The 20,657-nt window shown below is 34.0% G+C and overlaps 2 protein-coding genes and 3 pseudogenes across 2 annotated transcripts; all 5 read right to left on the bottom strand.

The window, feature by feature from the left end:
• Nucleotides 1–5,100: 5,100 nt before the first annotated feature.
• Nucleotides 5,101–6,637, bottom strand: LOC120176523 (annotated as a pseudogene).
• Nucleotides 6,638–9,843: 3,206 nt separating this feature from the next.
• Nucleotides 9,844–12,285, bottom strand: LOC120176603 (annotated as a pseudogene).
• Nucleotides 12,286–15,636: 3,351 nt separating this feature from the next.
• LOC120176602 lies at nucleotides 15,637–16,505 on the bottom strand (annotated as a pseudogene).
• Nucleotides 16,464–17,209, bottom strand: LOC120176524 (sedoheptulose-1,7-bisphosphatase, chloroplastic-like). The gene is made up of 2 exons (XM_039182943.1): nucleotides 17,099–17,209; nucleotides 16,464–16,794 (listed from the first exon to the last, which is right to left on the bottom strand). The coding sequence occupies exons 1-2, from the start codon at nucleotides 17,177–17,179 to the stop codon at nucleotides 16,513–16,515; spliced, it is 363 nt and encodes a 120-aa protein (XP_039038874.1). The 5' UTR covers nucleotides 17,180–17,209; the 3' UTR covers nucleotides 16,464–16,512.
• Nucleotides 17,210–17,821: 612 nt separating this feature from the next.
• LOC120176521 (probable sugar phosphate/phosphate translocator At3g11320) lies at nucleotides 17,822–20,650 on the bottom strand. Its single transcript, XM_039182942.1, has 4 exons — nucleotides 19,903–20,650; nucleotides 18,991–19,094; nucleotides 18,643–18,871; nucleotides 17,822–18,362 (listed from the first exon to the last, which is right to left on the bottom strand). Exons 1-4 carry the CDS (start codon nucleotides 20,341–20,343, stop codon nucleotides 18,216–18,218), a joined length of 921 nt encoding a protein of 306 aa, XP_039038873.1. The 5' UTR covers nucleotides 20,344–20,650; the 3' UTR covers nucleotides 17,822–18,215.
• Nucleotides 20,651–20,657: the final 7 nt, after the last annotated feature.

The following is a 20,657-nucleotide window of genomic DNA, read 5'->3' as shown; positions in this document are numbered from 1 at the left end:
TTTTGAATGTTCATCATTGGGTTATTGTTAAAGTTTAAGATTTCTGTATTTTCTTTATGGAGAAAAAAGAAGAAAAAAGATGGCCAAAAAGTATGTAATATAACCTTTCTCAAAGGTTTTCATCAAAGTGTCGAGTAAAGAGGGAAAAGAGTGCTTTTTCTCACCCAACTTGAAAAAAAAGGTTGGATTTTCTCCTTGATTTAATTTAATTTGTTCTATTTATAATTAGGGATGATAATTTATCTAAAATCGAATAAATTTTGATCCGGTTCAATTGATAGGACTATTTCTTTTTGTTAGGGTTAGATAATAGTTGTAGAGGGTGAAAAATCTCTCCCTCGTGATATAATATACTTTTCTTCTATATATCTAAGAATATTTGTAGGCTCGTTTCTGAGATTTAGTAGCCAGAGACAAACATAAAAATTAGGCCCCTAATAATAAGTATCGAGAAAAGTTGAATCGTAAGAACAAGAAAAGATAAATAAATTTATTTGTAAATTGTTTTCTTTATTACGTTTAATAAACTATAATAAATACATCAAATTTAAAAAGAAAATATAAAGACTTTCTATTAAACACACCACTACCCATAAAATAGGCATGACCCTTTTTAAGAGGGCCTTGGTTCAATTTCAACCTGCTCTATCTTGTAAAAAAATAATAAAAGAATAATTAAATAGAAAGTGAAAATAATTTAAAAATATCACATCAATATCACTAATAATTTTTAATGATGGATAACTAAAAATTAAATAAAAATAATATCGTTGATAATTTTTTAAAGATGAATAACTAAACATTAAATAAAATATAACGTTAAGTATGATTTTGAAAAAAAAATAATTAGATGACAAAAAATAATAGGTGAATAAATAAATAATTTTTTTGTTTAATTATATAACTTCACAATTTTGGGCCCCGGCCTGGTGCCCCTCTTAGGGATGGCAACTCAATCTGAACCTGATGAGTTCTGACCCGATCGAGTAGGTTTTTTTAATGCATTGTTTGGGTCGGGTCGGGTTTAGGGTGGAAAAATCTGACCCGACCCGACCCAAATATATATATAATTTTACCTATATTTAGGGATAATTATAATATTATCCCTCTATATTTAATTTTTTTCAATTAAACACTATTTTTATTGAATAAAAATATATTTTTTTAATTATTTCGGGTCGGGTTTCTAAGTCATATATTCGGGTCGGGTCAGGTCGGGTGAAACCTTAATTTCTTCAGGTCGGGTCGGGTCACGAGTGGAGGACCCTTTCTTCTCGGGTCAGGTCTGGTGACCCAAAAACCCGACCCGACCCATTGCCATCCCTAGCCCCTCCTACCCATACTCAAATACGGGTCTGAATATTTGTTATAACACCTCTCTATATAATTTTTTTAATTAGTTCCTTATTTTATCAAATAAAAATAAGATTTTTGTTATATTGTGTTAGATCGGATTGAATACGAGTTTTTATCTCAAATTCGAGAGAAATTTTTAGGAGTCCATGGAATTTGAACCCATTACTAAAAGGTTAGTAGCAAATACTCTTACCTACACCACATGGAATTGATTTTTATATAATCATCGATATTCGATTTATTGACTGACTAATCTAAATTAAGTACTATAGATGCTCACTATGGAAACAACTATCTCCATCTAATTTGTTCGGTTCCCAGGACATGGTTTAAATCCTAGACATTATATTAAAGGACCTAATATCTTATTCCGCTAGCTAGAAGGACGAGTTGTTGATAACTACACTTGAATTGTTAATCATATAATACAATTATTTTATTAATGTGTTACATAAAGTCAGTGTTCGATAATTTTTCGTGTTACAATTCCTATGAAAGGTGATTGCATGGAATGTGATTTCAGTGGGATCCTAATTTGATATAAATTAATTTTAAATATTTATAAATTCTATCAATTTATCACACTGATTCAATATCCGATTATTAAGAATCATGACCAAATTGAAGTGTGAATATAGATGACTAAAATTGTTATTATCCCAATTCAAAATGGAATATGCCATTATTATTGTTAAGTACTTTAAGGTCAATGACTTAGTTGATATACTTTTAATGTTAATGTCTTAATTAATAAAAAAATATTTAATGATCAAATAAAATACGTCTCGCAATTTAGTCAGTAAATAGATAATTTACCACATATAAGATGGCTTAATAAAAACAAGTACCTAATTATATTAAAATTGATTTTCGATGTTTAATTTATTTTTAAAAATAAATATCTAAAGTTTTCTATTATATTTTTAGGTATTACAGTCAAATAAATCGTTAATTGACATGTGTCACGTTTATATTTTTAATTTTTTAAATAAATATTCAAAATAAGTGTCTAAATTATATTCAAATTAATATTTGGAGCCTAAAGAATTTTTCGCTAAAATAGGTGCCTAAGTTTTCTCCGTTACACTTTTAGGTGCCCACCATTAAAAAGACCCTTAAATGGCACGTGTCACGTCCATATTTTGTATTAAGCCTTACAAAATGAACGTGACGTCGCTTAACGGTTTTTCTTTAACGGTTTGTAACAGAAAATATTAGACACCTATTCTTAACTTTATGTACCAAAATTTAATTTTTTAAGTATAATTTAGGGACTTGTTTTTATTTAAGCCAAAAAAAGTTTACTGTGTGGCATAAAAAATGATAGATTTACCATGCAATGTGACATAGGGCACTAAGTCATTTCATCATGGTTGCATCACCAGCAATAATTTATATTATTCGTATTCAAGTTTAAGGGTTTATTGCTTATTTTGAATATATTCTATTTCTAAAAGATTTGTTAATGGCTTTTATGGTATTTCGTATTATCGTGTAAAAATTTTGACGTTGTGAATAAAGAAAATAGATTGAAAGATCATAATCTCTATGATATCTAATTTAAATTAGTTGATTAAAAAACTGAATACCGACACTTATATCTAAAAGATTATATTCTTAGATTTTTATTTTCTTTTATAAGTAGATCCCTAATGTTTCATCCGTCTTTGTCGACACAATTACTTTAATAAAAACGAAAATTTGAAGTAATATGAACAAAAAGACATAAAAGAAGGTACCATGCTAATTGGATATGTGGCATGCATACATGCATATATTATAATACCCCAAATATCAGGTCAGTGACTATATTGAAAGTATTTAAAAAATTGGAGGATTAAATTGAATAAATGGTAAAGTATAAGAAAGTGATTTAGAAATTTTGTTTAAGACCAATTAGTAAGAATGGAAGAATGACTTTTAAAAACATTTTTTTATGCTGAATACGTTTCCGTACACAAGTCATAGGTGTCACATGACTTTTAAAACATTTACTTATTTGTAAAACCCATAAAATTTTGTTTCGAAAACAAACAAAACATTTTGTAAAATAATAAAACATTCGTTAAATAATTATCAAAATTATCACTTTAAATATATCCCAGAGCATTTTTTCTTAAATTCGATTACATGCTAGCAAATTTTCAAAATAAACATGAATGTCCTACTCTTAATGATGAGTCAACCTTAGATTGATGATAGTTCCTGCAACACCCCTTACTCGTCTTTGCTTTTACCTACGCATGAAATAACAAGTTAAGTATTTACTTAGTGAGACATAATACTGTAAACGAACTACAATTCATACATAACCATCATGACTATCAAAATCCGAGATAATTCGTACTTCATGAGAATCATTTAAAACCTTTTTTCTAGTTACACCATGAGTGACATCTTTTATGCTAAAATGCACCGTTATACATTTAACTGTCATTAGTGACACCTTTCTACCAAAATGCACTGATATGCATTTAACTCGCATTAGTGCACATTTATGCAAAAAATGCACCTTTATGCATTTAACTTGCATTAGTGGCACATTTATGCAAAAAATGCACCATTATGCATTTAACTTGCATTAGTGACATCTTTCAATCTTTCTGTCAAAAAAGCACATTTAGCATTTAACTTGCATTAGTGGTACATTTCTGCAAAAAACGCACCATTATGCATTTAACTTTCATTATAGAGCAGTTTATAATCTAAACTTATTAATATATCATTTCCATACACATTATAAAATATATCAAATACTGTAAAACATATATTAAATTATAACATTAGAGGTTGCCTCATTGCGAGTATTCCTCATCCCATATAATTACAATAAATGCACTCACCTGATATATCTCCCTAATATGATGTAATGACGTCCAACTACTCGACAACCTTATCCTTCCTTTTTTCTTGCTTGACTCGGGAGCTTGATTATGATCTTTGGCTGGGAGGAGAGCATTGCCATGGGAAGAAAAGAGAAGATAACTTAGTGTATTTTTCAACTTTCCTTTTTTCCCTTTCTTTAGTACCCTAATTAAAAATGAATTTTAAATACATTTCCCTCTAAAGGACCAAAATACCCTTTCATTATTCCATTCTTACTAATTGGTCTTAAACAAATTTCTAAATCATTTTCTTATACTTTACCATTTATTCAATTTAATCCTCCAATTTTTTAAAAATCCTTTCATATAGTCACTGACCTGATATTTGAGGTATTATATATGCATGCATGTAGATGTTCATGTTGAAAAAGCATCTTTCTATATTATGTAAAAGGTTGAAAGTATGTGATGCTGAAATCAAGTGGAATGCTACTCGGCTTCTACTAAGTGATGGCAATCAAAGGTGAGTCAAGTTGGCCATACTGAGTCCACAAAATGTGAAAAATGGCAAGGGGTCCCTAAAACAAAAAGCAAGCATCAGAAATGCCGAAGGAATTTCCAATTGCAGTGCCAAATGAGTCAGCCTGTTAGTACCGTTTGATTGTATCAGTAACGGATCATCGATCCCGCCTCGAACGAGTCCGGTCGTGTCTCGGTTTGTGGCCTCACGAGGTTTGGTTTCATGTCATCATCATGCAACAAGGCTTTCCCCTGTCAAAGAACTGCAGACACAAAAAATATTTAAGGCTCTGAGATGGTTCTTTTCTTTCTTTCCTTTGATTCGTTCTCCGAACACCGGTTTTTAAGAACCGAATATCGTATTATTATGAATTTACAGTACACTGGTTTTCATTCACCATTGTGGAACAAGCAAACCATTTAACATCATGAAACTGAAATGTTTTCGAGTACAACAGAGAATAATTGCCTTGTACATTTTTAGAACACTGAGCTTTGGGGTTTGATAAGAGCTCCATGATAAGAACTGCCGTATAGATCTCCGTTCGAGGACGTAAACCGGTTGCCATTCACCGAAGCCAATCCAGCATTGGGGTCGTTCCAATTAAGGCCTGCAGCTTTTGACATACTAGTCAGCTTCTGCTGCAATGCAAGAACATTGGACTGGTTTTACCGAAGGCAGCTTACGGTCGATCGAAAACACAGTGCTGCCGGTGAGATTGAGAACCGTAATGTCGTGGATGCTCGGTCTCCGCTTATCTTTCGAACCCGATAGCTGCCTCTGGAAGTACTTTTGAGCATGGCTTGCAACTTGTGTCGGTGTTTTGGACACCACAAAGTTCCTTGAGATGTTTCTCCAATCCCCTTTACCATACTTCACAAGTCCCATTAGAAACCTCCTTCATATGCCAAAATCAAAGAAAACCATTGTTAAATATACAATTCAATAAAACTTGTTCTTAAATTCAATTAGATACCTAATTTTTTTAACATAAAGTTTACTTGCAAACCAAGAAAACTGATGAAAGAATCCCTAAGTTGGTTTATGAAGAAAAATCACCTGTGTTCTTCTTCAGTCCAAGGGACACCTTTCTTCCTTTCATGATCATGGCCTCTAGCACCATTAGCCCTCTTACTATAACCATCGAGATCATGGTTAACCACCAATTCCGATCCGAAAGGCGAGCCGAGATAGCCCGGGATCGGAACTCGGCCGGCCTCGATATCGAAAACATCTTCCTCCAATTCCCTGTACTGTTTCATCACATCAGAGACAGTTTTCCCAGGTATCATCTCTGCAACTCTGATCCATCTATCAGGAACATCATCACCGTAGATGGCTAAAGCATGTTCAAATCTTTTGTTTTCTTCTATGGTCCAATATGTGGTTTGGTTCTCTTGATGATCATCAAGCCAACCAAAATTTTCCATAAATGAAGTCGAAAACAAAGCTTCCATGGTCGACAAGTTATGACATAAAAAGACGAAACAATCTTTAGCTTTGGGCAATGGTTTTCATGTTGGAGATGAAATGAGAATAATTTTACCTGGGAATCAAGAATCAATCTTTTCCCCCCGAAGAATCTAAAAAGACAATCTTTGAAGAATCAAGAGGATTTTGACAAAGAACAAGACAAGAGAATCTGGGTTTTTTTTATTAATAATATGACAAGAAGTTGAAGCTGTTTGGAGAACAGTAAAACAATAAAGCTTGGGACTTTGGAATTTATACTAAAAACAATGGCAGTGAAGATGGTGGATAGAGGTGAAGAGACCCAGTTGAGTAAAATAAATGGGGAAGAAAAGGATTGATTCTTTGGATACTTAAAAACTGGTGGAAAAACAGTGGGAAGATGGGTTTTCTTTGGAAGGAAGAAACATATTTGATCAAATGGGAAATGTGGAAGAAAATTGAGAAAATAAATTGAAGTAAAAAAATCGGTTTGGGTCGAGTGAGATCAAATTTTTAAAAATGTTTGGGTCGGGTTTGAATTTAGAGTTAAAAATAGTGGATTGATCATCTTATATAATCAGGAATAATTATAATAATATTTCTATATATTATTTTTCCAATTAGATTCTTATTTTTTAAATAAATAATCTATATATTTCGATCAAGATCAGGTCAGATTTGAGTTTATCTCAAAAAATTGAGTTGATTTCGGTCGGGTGAAGTCGCCTCTAAACTCGGGTCGGGTCGAACTTCGGGTGGAGGGTTTTTATTTTTGATTCGGTTAGATTGATGAAAATCTGACCCGACCCAACACATGCATATCCCTATCTACAGGTTTTGTGTTGGTAACAACTAAGAAAACTTCTGAACAAATACTACATTGTAATCATCCACTCTATTTATTCATAATTTTTCTTAATAAACTTCTAACAAATACTACCTTGTAATCATTCCGCTCTATTTATTCATAATTTTTCTTAATTATTGATAACACACACCTTACAAACTCTCTGTTCGGATTCAAACCCAAAAAGAAACAACGCATTTTTTTATTTTTTTCATCTCTTCCTCTTGTTCGAACCTGTGACCTTAAGAAACAACAAAGATTTATTTAATTATCGAGATAAGTTAATTCGTGCCTCATTTCTTCACAACATCCTTTTCATTTATTTAGAAGAATAATAATATCAGTCTATAATAAAATGATTATCACTCATAATTTATTATAATTGTTATCATGTTATCGATGATGTTTATTAATTATATCTATATTTTTTAATATTTAATTGAATTTTATTTTTTTCTTATATAATCATATTATTATTATTATTATTTATTTTTTACACCAAATGTTCATAAAGTTGCAATGATAATCCTAAAAGAAAAGGGCACTATAAAAAGTATTGACCTATGCGCAACTCTCACTTAGATATGCTAATTTGTCTATACATGTTATAATTATATGATTATTTAAAAACTTGAGTCAGCTATATTTAACTATTAATAAATTTATATGTTAATTAAATACTTTAAAATTCATTTATTAGGGTTTTATTAATTTTTTTGTACCTAAATTTTATTTCAATCATACCTCTACTATTGTTTATCGATTAAAATTAAAAACTTTAATTTAAGTAAATTTTTATTAATTAAATTTCATTAATAATCAAGTGATTATTTCAACAACAAATACTAAGTATTAAAGTTAAACGTTAACTGAATTTCAGCAATTTTCTTGTATTCTTTTATTTTTGAAATTGGTGAAAATTCTTCTCTTTTACTCATAATTTTCTCGTCAAGAATTTTTACGTAAAACTTTGGTGTCTCTTTTATTTTGCGTTTGTTTCTACTTATCGTTGTCGACGTATATTCTAGTAAATTAGTATTAGAGCATCCAAATTATTTTTCTCGATCATGATAATAACATCATTGAAGACTTTGAAATATAAAATTATGTTGTTGGATTGCAACACCAAATTCGTGTTATCGTAGGTATAGATATGTCGGGATTAGATCAGATGTTTTCGATATTAACACTAAAAGAAAAGTATAGGCCTGTAAACGAACCGAACGCACACGAACGGAGGTATGTTCATGTTCGTTCATTTAATAAATAGACGAATATAAACGAACACGAACATAAACGAACAAAATTTTTTTTTGTTCATGTTCGTTTATTAAGGAATAATATGTTCATGTTCGTTCATTTAATAAATAACGAACATAAACGAACACGAACATAAACGAACACGAACATAAATGAACACGAACATAAACGAACATAAACGTTGGAGACCCTACCTTCCATTGTTCTTTCATGAAAAATAGTCGACAATGCAAATAACCAAATCTACAGTGATAAATAGCGTAAGCGTTTATTAGCAGTGATGAAATGTTTGAAGATATCAAATATTTTGATCGATCTTTTAAAGATATTAATTATTCACACAACTTTTTTAACGCTATAACATTTATCTTAGTGGTCCATGATTACATATGAACAATCATTTTTCGCTATTACACTCTTTTCAGAAATTGCATAGAAATCTTTGTTTTGTTTTCTGGCAAATTCTATATATTTTTCTCTTTATTGATGCTCATATACTTCCGATTGTTACCTTTATCTTCCCATCTATTTCTAGAAAGAAGTATGATGTTTTTTTGAGTTTTAGATGTGAAGATACCTGCAATAACTTTACATATCAACTATGAAGTCAAATAAACAGAGAAAGAGATGAAAACAGACCTGTAAAACTTCATATTGCACTATAATATACTTGTTTTGAAGCTTTCAGCGATCGTCTCCACTCTCTAGTGAACACTAGGGTTTGGGGAAAAAGGGGAAATAATAGGTGCGATGTGCCTCACAGGTTAACATATTGGATTTAATCTCCAAATAAAATTGGGTTAATTATGGAGTTGGTCATCAGAATATCAGATTAATTAATATTTTTAAGGTACTTACAAATTGTATGGAGTTGGTCATCAGAATATCAGATTAATTAATATTTTTAAGGTACTTACAATTGGTCCACCAAAATTGATTTAAGAAGATTGAGTTAAACATAAATGAATGAACATAAACTACAATCGACGAACATAAACAAACATAACCGAACGAACATAATCGAACGTTCACGAACGTAAATGCTGTTCGTGTCATTTAATTAACGAACAAAAAATTTGTTCGTTCGTCATTTAATAATAAACCACACAAACGAACTTCTCGCCGCACGATTCACGAACGGTTCGCTGAACGTTCAGTTCATTACAGGCCTAGAAAGTATGTAAGGATAGAAATGCCCTCAATTACATCTGTACCTTTCGACCTACCATCTTTTTAATTGCACATATTCACTTTTGATTGGTCATACTTACAATTTTAAACATGATAAATTATAGACCCCTAATTGCACCCAAAAAAAATTCGTGCCAAAAAACGTATACCTAATTGCACCAAAAATAAAATAAAATTTCATGCCAAATCGCACAAAAAAAGGTAGATACCAATTGTACAATTAAAAAATTCAAGTACCTGATTTGTACACAACACGTTTCTTAATAATTATAATATATAAATCAGATAATGAAAAATTCCAAGTTCCCCAAAGCCCTCATTCACCATAAATTTTGATTACAACTCTGATACTACTTATATATGACTTCCATTACATACACTCAAAGTGTGTGTGTGTGCGTGTATATATAGATATATATATATATATATTATATATATATATATAGATATAAAGAAAAACCCTCAAACTTTGATCATCTGCTCTTTATTAGCTGATTCTCCTCCCTACAATCCTCAAACTTTGATTCTCAAAGCTGTCTCAAACGTCGTTTAGCATTTCGGAAGATCGCTAGGAGGCGGTTCGATCGACTCGTCCGGGCCTTCCCCGTTCTCCACCAAGAATGCCATCTTAAGCCCCCATGTTGTATGAACTTCCAGATGGCAATGAAAAAACCAGATCCCTAAATCGACAGACCGTAACATAATTTGGAACTTGAACATGTGTTCCTTGTAAGAAATTTTCGGTTTGCTTCTTGTTAAAGTTGAAAAGTTTATGAAGAAGGCATTGCTTGCTGTAGAAGAAATATAGGATGCAATTTTTTTTTTCGTCGATAAGATTTGATTGTATTTACCTGGTTATCTGCTCTGAATCTGATTACAGTCCACCCTGAAGTCGGTACACTTACCGTGTTCCGCTCGACTGGATCGATGAGATTGAATTCCGATGGATCCTTTTCCGGATCGAAGTTTCCGACCCCTCTACCGACTACGAAGAAGTTGAATCCATGGAGATGTGTTGGATGGCTCTCGGGTGCTACTATGTTGTTCCCTTGGATCACTAGCTGAACTGTTGAATTATAGGCCAGTCTGTACACCTTGGTGCCATTATTGTTTGTAGATTGGATGGTGGAGTACCGTATAGTTGAACGTATTAACGGCTTTCCCGGGAAATCATCGTGAAAACTCCGTTTATTCCATAGTAATGTGCTTGAAGGAGCTGTAGTTGGCATGACGAAAGAGATGTTGTTAATTGACGCTACAGCTCGGCTACTGTTGAAGCATGTGGCACAAGGGTTAATCCCCGACACCGATGGTGAAAATAGTGAATGGTCCACTATTAAAGGAACGTGGCCGGATATTCTTTCGAATTAAGGCTCGAAGTGAATCAGAAAAACTGACTCACCGCGTTGCATTTACGGAAGGAATGCTGACAAGGTAGTTGGCGTAGAGGCGAGGGTGCGTTTGTAGCGTAAGTATCCACTCCGGTCACGTTATCACTGCGACAATGGTGTCCATGAATGGAGATATGGCTATCAAATACTTGCCAATGCCCTGATCTGCTTTAAGAAGTGCAGTTGTGGTTTGTCCCGACCAAGAAATGTATCGGTGGTATACGGTTTCGTGTATGAGGCGTCTACTTCGACCACGGTCAGATTGTGGTGTGCAATCTTGAAGAAGAGTTCGTCATTCACAGCCGCGTTTACTCGAATCAAATAGGTCTTTTCGGTCTCGACATGTAAAGTATGTATCTGCATTCACCGAAGGATACAACCCTTAGATGATTAGCACTGTTCTTATATGCTAGTTTTAAGTCCTTTCTTCCCTTAGACCAAATGGTTTTCGACACGGTTTCCGATTTTCCGATAGAAAGAAATTGCGATTTTTACGAGCATGATCGAACATAAAACAAGATAATATATAGTCCAAAGCTATTACCATCAGAAGAACATTAGGAACTGGCCCCGGATGGCCGTTAATCATGTGTGCATCTGATATTCGAGGCAACCGGTTTGCATAGCCTGGCTCACCACTGCTTCGGTATCTGCTTTCCACCATTCCCCTGTAAATATCAACATATTAGTCTCGTGAACACAATCCATGCAGGCAAAAACAAGCTTCGAGGTGCCGGAAAGTCCGAAACTCACCTAATACGATGACCTTTTCCTTGTCGGGTTTCGGAAACGGATAAGGGACACCTTTTTTTGGCAAGATAACAATGGCACCATGCACGGTTGCTCTCAGCCAAAATATGTGCATGCCAAGGAGTGTCCCTCTTTGACCTGTTAATATGCCGGTCCGTCAACCAACCGGTTCGAAGCTGCCGGACCCCATGCCTGCAATCTCAAGCTCAAGCTGCAATTTTAGACACATTAATTATAGGACTCCTGTGATGAACTTGCTTACCAGTGGATCGTCACATTGTATTGAACATGATTGTGACCCTCACTAGAACATTGTCGCCCTCATCGAGCATAAAGAGTCGGCCCCGAAACTTTCCGTTCACCGTCACGATCGTCTTCGACGTACAAAGCTTTGTTGCATTTTCAAGACCACCTGAACAGACCCAACAAAATAAAATGTTCAATAAACATAACTGTCCCATTGACATGTTCTTCAACGGTACGATCGGATCCCTATTCCCGAAACCATACGGTATCCTACCAACAGACCGCATGATTTCCACCGGAAACGGAACCGACATAAACGAGTATACGGCTACGAACCACCGTGGAACCGAATTTACTTACAGAGAAGTGGTAATGCCGGATCTTACCTCTACCAATGCTGCAGGGAACAAGACAGACATAAACGAATGTCGGAACCCAAGAAGTCATAGTTTTCGCTCCTTTTGTGTCGAACCGGTGTCTGCAAACCGCCCTTTTATAGCATTTTCTCGGTCAAATCGCCATTGATGCAATGTCGTTTTAGCTGGTTAGGTGAATGAAGAAGAGATGCTAGAACCTGATAGGTTTTTTTTAGTTTTCTTGGGTATACACAAAGTAGCGTCATGGTATGTTCTCAAAGGTTACCATTGCCGACCGCTGATACTTCAATGTCTGAAACTTACTTCCCATCCTCACAACATATATACCTTGTTTTTCTCAAACTCTTCCTTCTTCACCACTAATGATTTTTATTTCGGTAACTTTCTCCAACATTTAAGTCCCCAATCTTTAATTTCTAGGACAAGCGTAAAAAAATAAGCAACATTTAATTACGGGTGAAATGAACAAAGTATTTGATAAATTGTTCATAATTATTTCTATAACGTTTGATTATTAAGTTAAACAAATGATTGTGAATTTTTTTTATGTTGGGTGAAGATAAGGACTAAATTGAATACAATATGAACTTTGAAATTCAAATGAAGTCTACAAAATTAAGGACTAATATCACTATTTTTCTTTAGCCTGCAAATAAATGGGTAAAAAGGAGTGTTGGTAGATAAGAGACTTAAACCATATAATCAACATATTAATTAACGCTAACGAATGTGTTAACGAGCGCTAAACAAATATTTTCACGAACGCTAAATGAACATTTTAATAAAAATTAAGCGAACATATTCGTGAATGCTAAAGGAAGGGTGAGCAAAACTCGACTCGACTAATAAAATATTTAAGAAATTAAATCAATTATATACGGATTATAATAATCCCAAATAGGGTGAGCAAAACTCCACTCAATTTAAAAATTATACTTTTTAATCGACTCAACTCGAGCAAATTTACTTGAATTAACTTCGAGTTGTAATTTCATAAACTCGAATCGACTCAAAAAATTTCAAGTTCAAATCAAGTTATAAAATAAAACTCAAATAACTCAAAATTTTTAGTAATTAGTAAGTTGATTTTCAAGTTTGAGTCGAGTCCCTCAACTCTATATGATATATATATAAAGAAATACATATGTATTGTATATGGTCATAAAAATCATTTAATTGAAATCAAATAATATCATAATATTATAATATTTACAATTAATTTAAACATAAACTCTAGAATTCAACTCGACTCGAAAAGTTTTCAAGTCAACTTCGGATTGTAAAATAGACTCGTCAACTCGAATAATTTGATTTTCTTAACTTGACTCGATCGAATACTCACCCCTAACTCTCCAACCTTCATGAAGAGTGCTAGTCTACATACACATGTGCATGAAACAGACAAATACGGTGGTGGGCAATTGTCATATGTAAAAAAGTAAAGACGTTGAGGAGTTTAGAGATTGTCCTTTTTGTAGTTGAGAAATGGCTTTCGAATATGATGAATCAATGACCTGGTCAGCAGAAAAATCAGGAGTTAATTGCATCATACATCTTCAAACTATGGTTCTCATTTTAAATTGGTCTCTAAACTTCTTAACATTCCAATTTCATCCTTAAACTATGATTATCGTTCTAAATTAATCCTCAAGCTTTTGAACATTTTAGTCTCATCCCCAAACTATATCTTCATTCTAATTTGGTCCCCAAACATTTTTAACATTTCAATTTCATCCCAAATTACATGTACATACTAATCACATTCCATGTTAACAAAATCGCCAGGTCGAGTTATATTATTATATGTTTGAACAAAAATAAAGTTTAGGTTAAATTATGGTTAAAATTAATTACATATTTGGATGAATTTGCGGATGAAATTGGAGGCTTTAAAAGTTTAGGGACCAATTTAGAATAAGAGCCATAGTTTGGGGATGAAATTGGAATATTCAAAATTTTAGGGATCAATTTAGAATGAGATTCATATTTTGGGGACAGATGATGCAATTAACTCAAAATTGAAAGAAGTGCCTTTTTCGGCTTTATTCATAAATTGACTCTTGAATTATACCTCATTTTCCAAATTAGTCCATAAAGTTTCCTTAGGTCAAAGTGATACCTAAACTTTCATTTGTTCATAGTTTAAAACATGACATGTGACATATTCTTATTAGGCGTCTTACATTTTAGGATAAAACGAAAAAGAAAAAAGATAATTTAGGAGTTTATTCTAAATAAAAAAAGGGACAAATGAGAAAATCAATTTAGTCAAATTCGGTCATTAGTCCCTGTACTATACATAGGTTATGAATTTAGTTCTTGTACTTTAATTATATCAATTTTAATCAAATGTACTTGTTGAATTTTAAAATTTCAATTTTGATCTGAATAGTATGACTAAATTACATAGACTTAAAATGATCAAATTGGATAATAGGAACTAAATCTACAACTCATGCATGTAACATGAATTGATTACAAAATATGACTCAATAGGTTTAACAACTATTTAGGAGTCAAGACCGGAATTTTAAAATCCGAAAAATAAGGAAAAAATGACTAAATCGGAGTACAAGGACTAAGATCATAATTTTCACAATACAAGGGCTAATAAAAGATTTTTGACCTCCTGAAAACCCCAATTTACCTCACTAATAAATCACCAAGATGCTTGTTTTAAAGGTGGCATATCATGAAGGATTAAATACACCACCTTAAACCCTAAAAAATGCTGTGCAGATGGCTATGCATTGCCTTTCCATTATTACTTTAATTTTTACGAAAGAATGTTTGCATTTGACATCCTAACAAAATTGTCACTTTATGAACAACCATGAAGTTTTAATTATATGAAATCCAAGATGTGATTCTTCCATATTCGAATACATATTCGAATACTTTCTTTCGAATATATGAAAAATACTCAAAAGGAATTTGATCATTTTATGTTATATATGTGGGTTAAGATCGAATAGAATTTCAAAATTTTCGAGTTGGATCACTTCAGGTTTGAGTCAATTACAAATTCATGTTGTATTGGATTTTAGTCATTTGGGTTTGTACGTTGAATAATTTAGGATTAGGTTCAAGTCTTTTCAGAGCTTATATTTGGGTTTTGACTTTCGAGATTGGGTCATTTAGGACTACTAGTTTGATTCATTTTGAGTTCAAGTAATTATATATTTATATCATTTCGGATCTATCATTTCTAGGTTCAAATTGAATAGATTTGATTAACCGAATCAGATTCGAATTGAGGTTTAAAATTAGAAGTTTCAAAAGATGGATGGCCAAAACATAAACGCTAAACAAACATGAGCACATATACCTTTTAAATAAATGAACATAAATACAATTTTAAAATTCTTAACAAACATGAATATAACACGAACACCGATCTATTCGTTTTAATCCGGTTCATTTACGTCCCCATTTCAATGACAACTTGGATCTTGTTAATGCATGATTTATAGAGAAACCCTAAATAATCAATGATGTTATCCTCAGTTGACCTTCTAAAGGGTCTATCTCAAATGACCAATTGACCAACGTTGAGCCATCTCCATAATTCACAAGTTTCAAAGAATTCACAGGTCCATCTAATCCCACATTGCTTGCTTCCATCTTGTAAACATAACTGTGTGATATCGGATCCACTGCGACCAGCCTCTCTTTAATCCACGACCTTTCTCCATCGTGTCGAGGGAACATGAAGCCCGAGACTAGACGGACGTATGCAGGAACGCCTTCGGTCCCGGCTAAATCCATGCATCGCTCGACCACTGGCATCCATTGTGACAATCTTTTCGTTTGCGAGGCAACAGTCCAGACTTTGTCTAGAGGTGAATCAATTATCCCACAAACCGATCCACGCCATTTCCGGTTTCCAATTTCAACGGCCTGCAAACAAGGTCGAAACTTTAATCATGTAAGGAGATAAAGTCGAAGGGTGAACAAAACACGACTCGTACCATGCTATGGTGTTATTCGGATCTATGTGATGGACTGCAATTCTAATGCTTATAATAGCTCACCCTTAGATTATACCAATAATACTATGCAAATGGGAGCTAATTCCAAGGCTTAGTTTCTTTGGAATTTCCATCTTTTCGGATTTAGTTGCATTGTTTAGATAGTTCGGTGTGATAATTATTCGAAAACCGGATGTTATTCGATCGACGTTAACCTATCGAGAGTTCGAATCCGAAAGCCGAAGTTTCATCATAATTCAAGCCTTTTATTTCATCCACATGATTAAGGTACAAGGAAAAGAAAATGCAAGTGAAACATTGTTTATTTAGGCAGTAGCTCCAACAGGGACCCCTGCACTGAGCCTGGACGATCCGTATAGAGTTTCTTCGAACCGGATAATCTCGGCTTTCGAACTGTACGCGACTTGAGTCCTGTCGTCGAGGTTCGTGATCACTTTGTCGAGCACCGATTGTTGACCGTCGCTGCTGTAACCGCCGGCTTTCTCAATCAAGAACCCCAATGGTGCAACCTCAAACAACAATCTCAGCTTGGCCTTGGCTGACGGTGAGGCCACATTTGTGAATATACCCTTCTCTTTTACAATGATCTTAGGATAAAAAAGAACAAAAATTAAATCATTTAAATTTGACAAAAGGTTTAAAACGCTAGAATGACCCTTGAATTTGATAAGATTGGTCAACTTGGTCCCTAAACTCTGTCAAGTTTGGTAAAATCGTCCCTGAACTTTTTATGGCAACTTATAAGCTCAGAGGTCAATTTGGCCCCAAAATAAGTTTAAGCTTATCAAGTTTAGGGGCCTGTTTGACTACAGAAATATTTAGGGACCAATCTGACCAAACTTTCTAAATTCAAGGGCTATTTTGTGGCAGTAGAAGAAGCATGGGATATACCTGGTTGACATCAGGTACCATTCCACCAGTGTACCTCAATGTGTACTTCTCTCTCACATAATAGTTGATCAACTGTTTCATTAAAAAAAAGATAAAAGTTACTAAATTATGGACATATGAAAGCTTATATTACTCGAATTCGGTTGAGTTTTGAGTATAGATATGTGTCTGACTTTGGCATGCTTCATTTTGGCAACTATTACTTTGGGTAAATATACTTTAAGTAAATATACTTTAGGTAAATTACGCGTTTAATACTTAAACTAAAACTTTTAATTTATTTTAATATTTAAACTTTTAATTTTTCCAAAATCATACCTAAAGTTTAATTTTTGTTTCATTTAGTACCCAATCAGAATTTAAGTTTTGAAAAAAAAAATTTAAAAGTTTAAGCACTAAACTGAATCAAAATTGATAATTTACGTACTAAATGCATTAAATTTTTAATGACCTAATATTAAAATCAAACTAAAACTAAACATTAGGTATGACTTTCAAAAAAATTAAAAGTTAAGTACTAAAACGGACCAAAACTGATAGTTTAAGTACTAAAACGGATCATAACTAACAGTTTAAATACTAAAACTGATAGTTTAAGTATTAAATACATAATTTACCCTAATACTTTTTGATAGACAAATTCTGTGTAATGCATGAATCCCACGTACCATGATTTCCAGCATATAAAGAGACAAAGACCAACACATTAAACAATAAAAATGAGTAAAATTATGAGGTTTCTTCATTAATAATCAATATTAGAAATGTTGATAACAGAGAAATCTGTGTAAACTGTGAAGACCAATTCTTCAACCTTTTTCCTTTTCCTGAATGAACAGAAAACATAAAAATGAGGAAAATAGAGACCAAATCAGTCACCTATTCGAGTTTCCGAGTGCTCGACTAGTCCGGCAGCCGTACCCGATAAAGAAGAAAACCCGGTTTCCTGGATTTTCCGGGGGAAATTTAAAAGAACCTAGGGTAAAAAAAATCAATGTCTTCATACGCTACCGCATTGCCGTAACTTTCCTCTTAGGACATTGTCGATGTTCTTTGCGATAATGGAAGCGAAATCTATGGCCGTTCACGCACGTATCGTGTTCGCCGGATGATGGCTTCATTTGTTTCGTTTCTTGGCTTCGCTGTAGAGTATGACCCCAGAGACTGTGAGAGTATAGCCGAGCATTCCGGTGACAGAGATCGGATTCTTAAAAATTAAAATCGAAACCACCACCGCTACAGCTCCTTTTGCGTTTCCTAAAACCTGCAAGAGCCAAGACCTCAGTATCTCGAAAAGCTTAAAATTATGGCAAGTTCGAATATCGGAACCGATCATACCAAAATAAAGGAATGTGCGCATGGAATATACTAAAATAAAGGAGTGTGTGCATGGAATTACCGGCGACGGCTATTCGTATGCAAAGTTCATAATCTAGTAAGTCTACTTATGCCAATTTAACTTCATGGTGCAAAACAAAAGTAGCAAATTCCGATAAGCCGAAAAGTTGGGTAATAGCCGGTCAACAGTATCACGCATGCCATACCTGCAACGTGAGGGCGCTGGTGTGTTTTGTGACCAAAAAGTTGGTCAAATTCACGAAGTACGCGAGTGCTGAATTGAATATTAGATACCAAACTATCTTGACGTCATCTCTGGCAAGGGCCACGGTAATACCGACCACGTTTTCTTCCATAATGAGCGATGCCGGGAGTAGAAATACAACAGCTATAGGAGCCATGTAGAGGAGGAGGTTCATGGAATTCAGCTTCTCGCTAAAATAAAATTGCAAAACTTTTCAGCGCTCATGTCTAATCTCTGAACTTCACGTAAATATACATAACTTACGCCATTAACCGCAACGCAGAAGCAAAGGCATAAAAAGTTTGCTCACCCTTCGGAAGAAAGTAAAATTCCTTGTAAAACCGATTTGAGAGCTCTTGCAGCAGTAGCAGCAACGCACATGATGAAACCAAATAGATGGAAACTCGGTTCACCCTATGGCCATGGAAGAAAAATGAACGATAGCGATCGATTCTAACGGATTAATTAAACTAAAAAGCTGATAAGAATAATAATCCAGGACAGTTGAAGGTTTTTAAAATCAAATAGAGCCACAAGAGTCCAGACCGCACGCTTCTAAATACAACAAACGAAACAATCAAACATTCGGTAGGGAAGAGAGGTTGTACACGAGAAGCATCGATGAATCATAAACAAAACAAAGACATAGCAGATTCTACGACGAAATCAAGAAAAGGAAAAAGATAATCCACAGATTGCGATAATTATGATTTAAAAACCTCTGAATTTAGCTAAAAACGCCGCAAATGATCATAATTCTTGCATGTTTCAGCAATTGAATAGAACCTAAACCAAATAACTTGGATCATAATTCTATGCTTCTAGCTTATACTTCTACTCGTATTCGTAACCTTTCCGTGCCGCAAATGATCAACTAGAGAATAATTTGAAGCTTGAAGCTTTCATATCACATCAAAATATTCATATTAGCCTAATTCAAATAGAGGGGATTAGCATCAGATTCCCACATTATTGCCCTATCTATATTATCAATTCGAATTCGACACATATAAATCCAACATAATTCAATAAAAAATAAAGCAAATCCTTTCCACATTCCATCCAAATTCTCCACGAACACATACACATTAACGAATCTAACATTTCCAATAGAAATTTAAGCAACCAAACCAACACAAGCTTCAACAAAGTCGAAGGAAAACTAAATCAAAATCCTATCAAACCAAGAAAATAAAAGCCAAAGATTAGCTAAAATACATACCCCACTGGCGATGATGACCCCAGTAACAACGGGGATGAGGGTAACATATGTAAGCCAAGCCTCCCTCTTCAACGTCATCAAGTAAGCGAAGACCGCCGTGAAGAACGGCGTCGTAGCGCCGATGGCCTGGTTAAAACTCACCGGAAGGAACCTCAAAGAGATGTTCCCAAACACCACCGACACGCAAAAGACCAGGCTCAAGGCCGAGATCTTCAGGAACTGAACCCGGGATCGAATCGTCTGCATGGGGACCATCTTCATCCATGCAATCGCGACGTAGCTCAACAAAGAACAAGCCGACATGTGACACATGGTCAAGAAGATTGGGTATTTGAAGCCGTAATTGCTCAGCAAATATTTGTTCAACAACAAAACACCAATGTTTGATGAGTACCAGGACGTCACCAGCCCGATCGTGAAGAATCTCGAATTAGTTTTCATTTTTTGATGCTTTGAGGATTTGGGTATCTTGAAAAAACACCGGGTTTTGAAAATTGGAATTATACGAAGGTGGATCTGGGAAAATATAGGGTTCTTTTCTTGTCAAAAAAGATGGATTTTGGGGGAATAATTTGATGAAATTAGCTTCCGAGGCTCTAATTCAAGGTTTCAGGCTCCCCATTACCAAATCAAGGTACTGAAAACAGAAGAAAAATTAGGATTTTGACTAAAAATGGGGGAAATATCAGGTTTTTGAAGAAGATAAAAGGGAAAGAATGTGGACATTTCTCTGCAAAGTTCATTGAGAGAAGAAT

Source organism: Hibiscus syriacus, unplaced genomic scaffold (genome assembly GCF_006381635.1).
Source record: "Hibiscus syriacus cultivar Baekdansim isolate YM2019G1 unplaced genomic scaffold, ASM638163v2 tig00112249_pilon, whole genome shotgun sequence".
NCBI lineage: Eukaryota > Viridiplantae > Streptophyta > Magnoliopsida > Malvales > Malvaceae > Hibiscus > Hibiscus syriacus.
The sequence above is the reverse complement of the archived record's forward strand: the minus strand, read 5'-3'. Positions and strand labels throughout refer to the sequence as shown.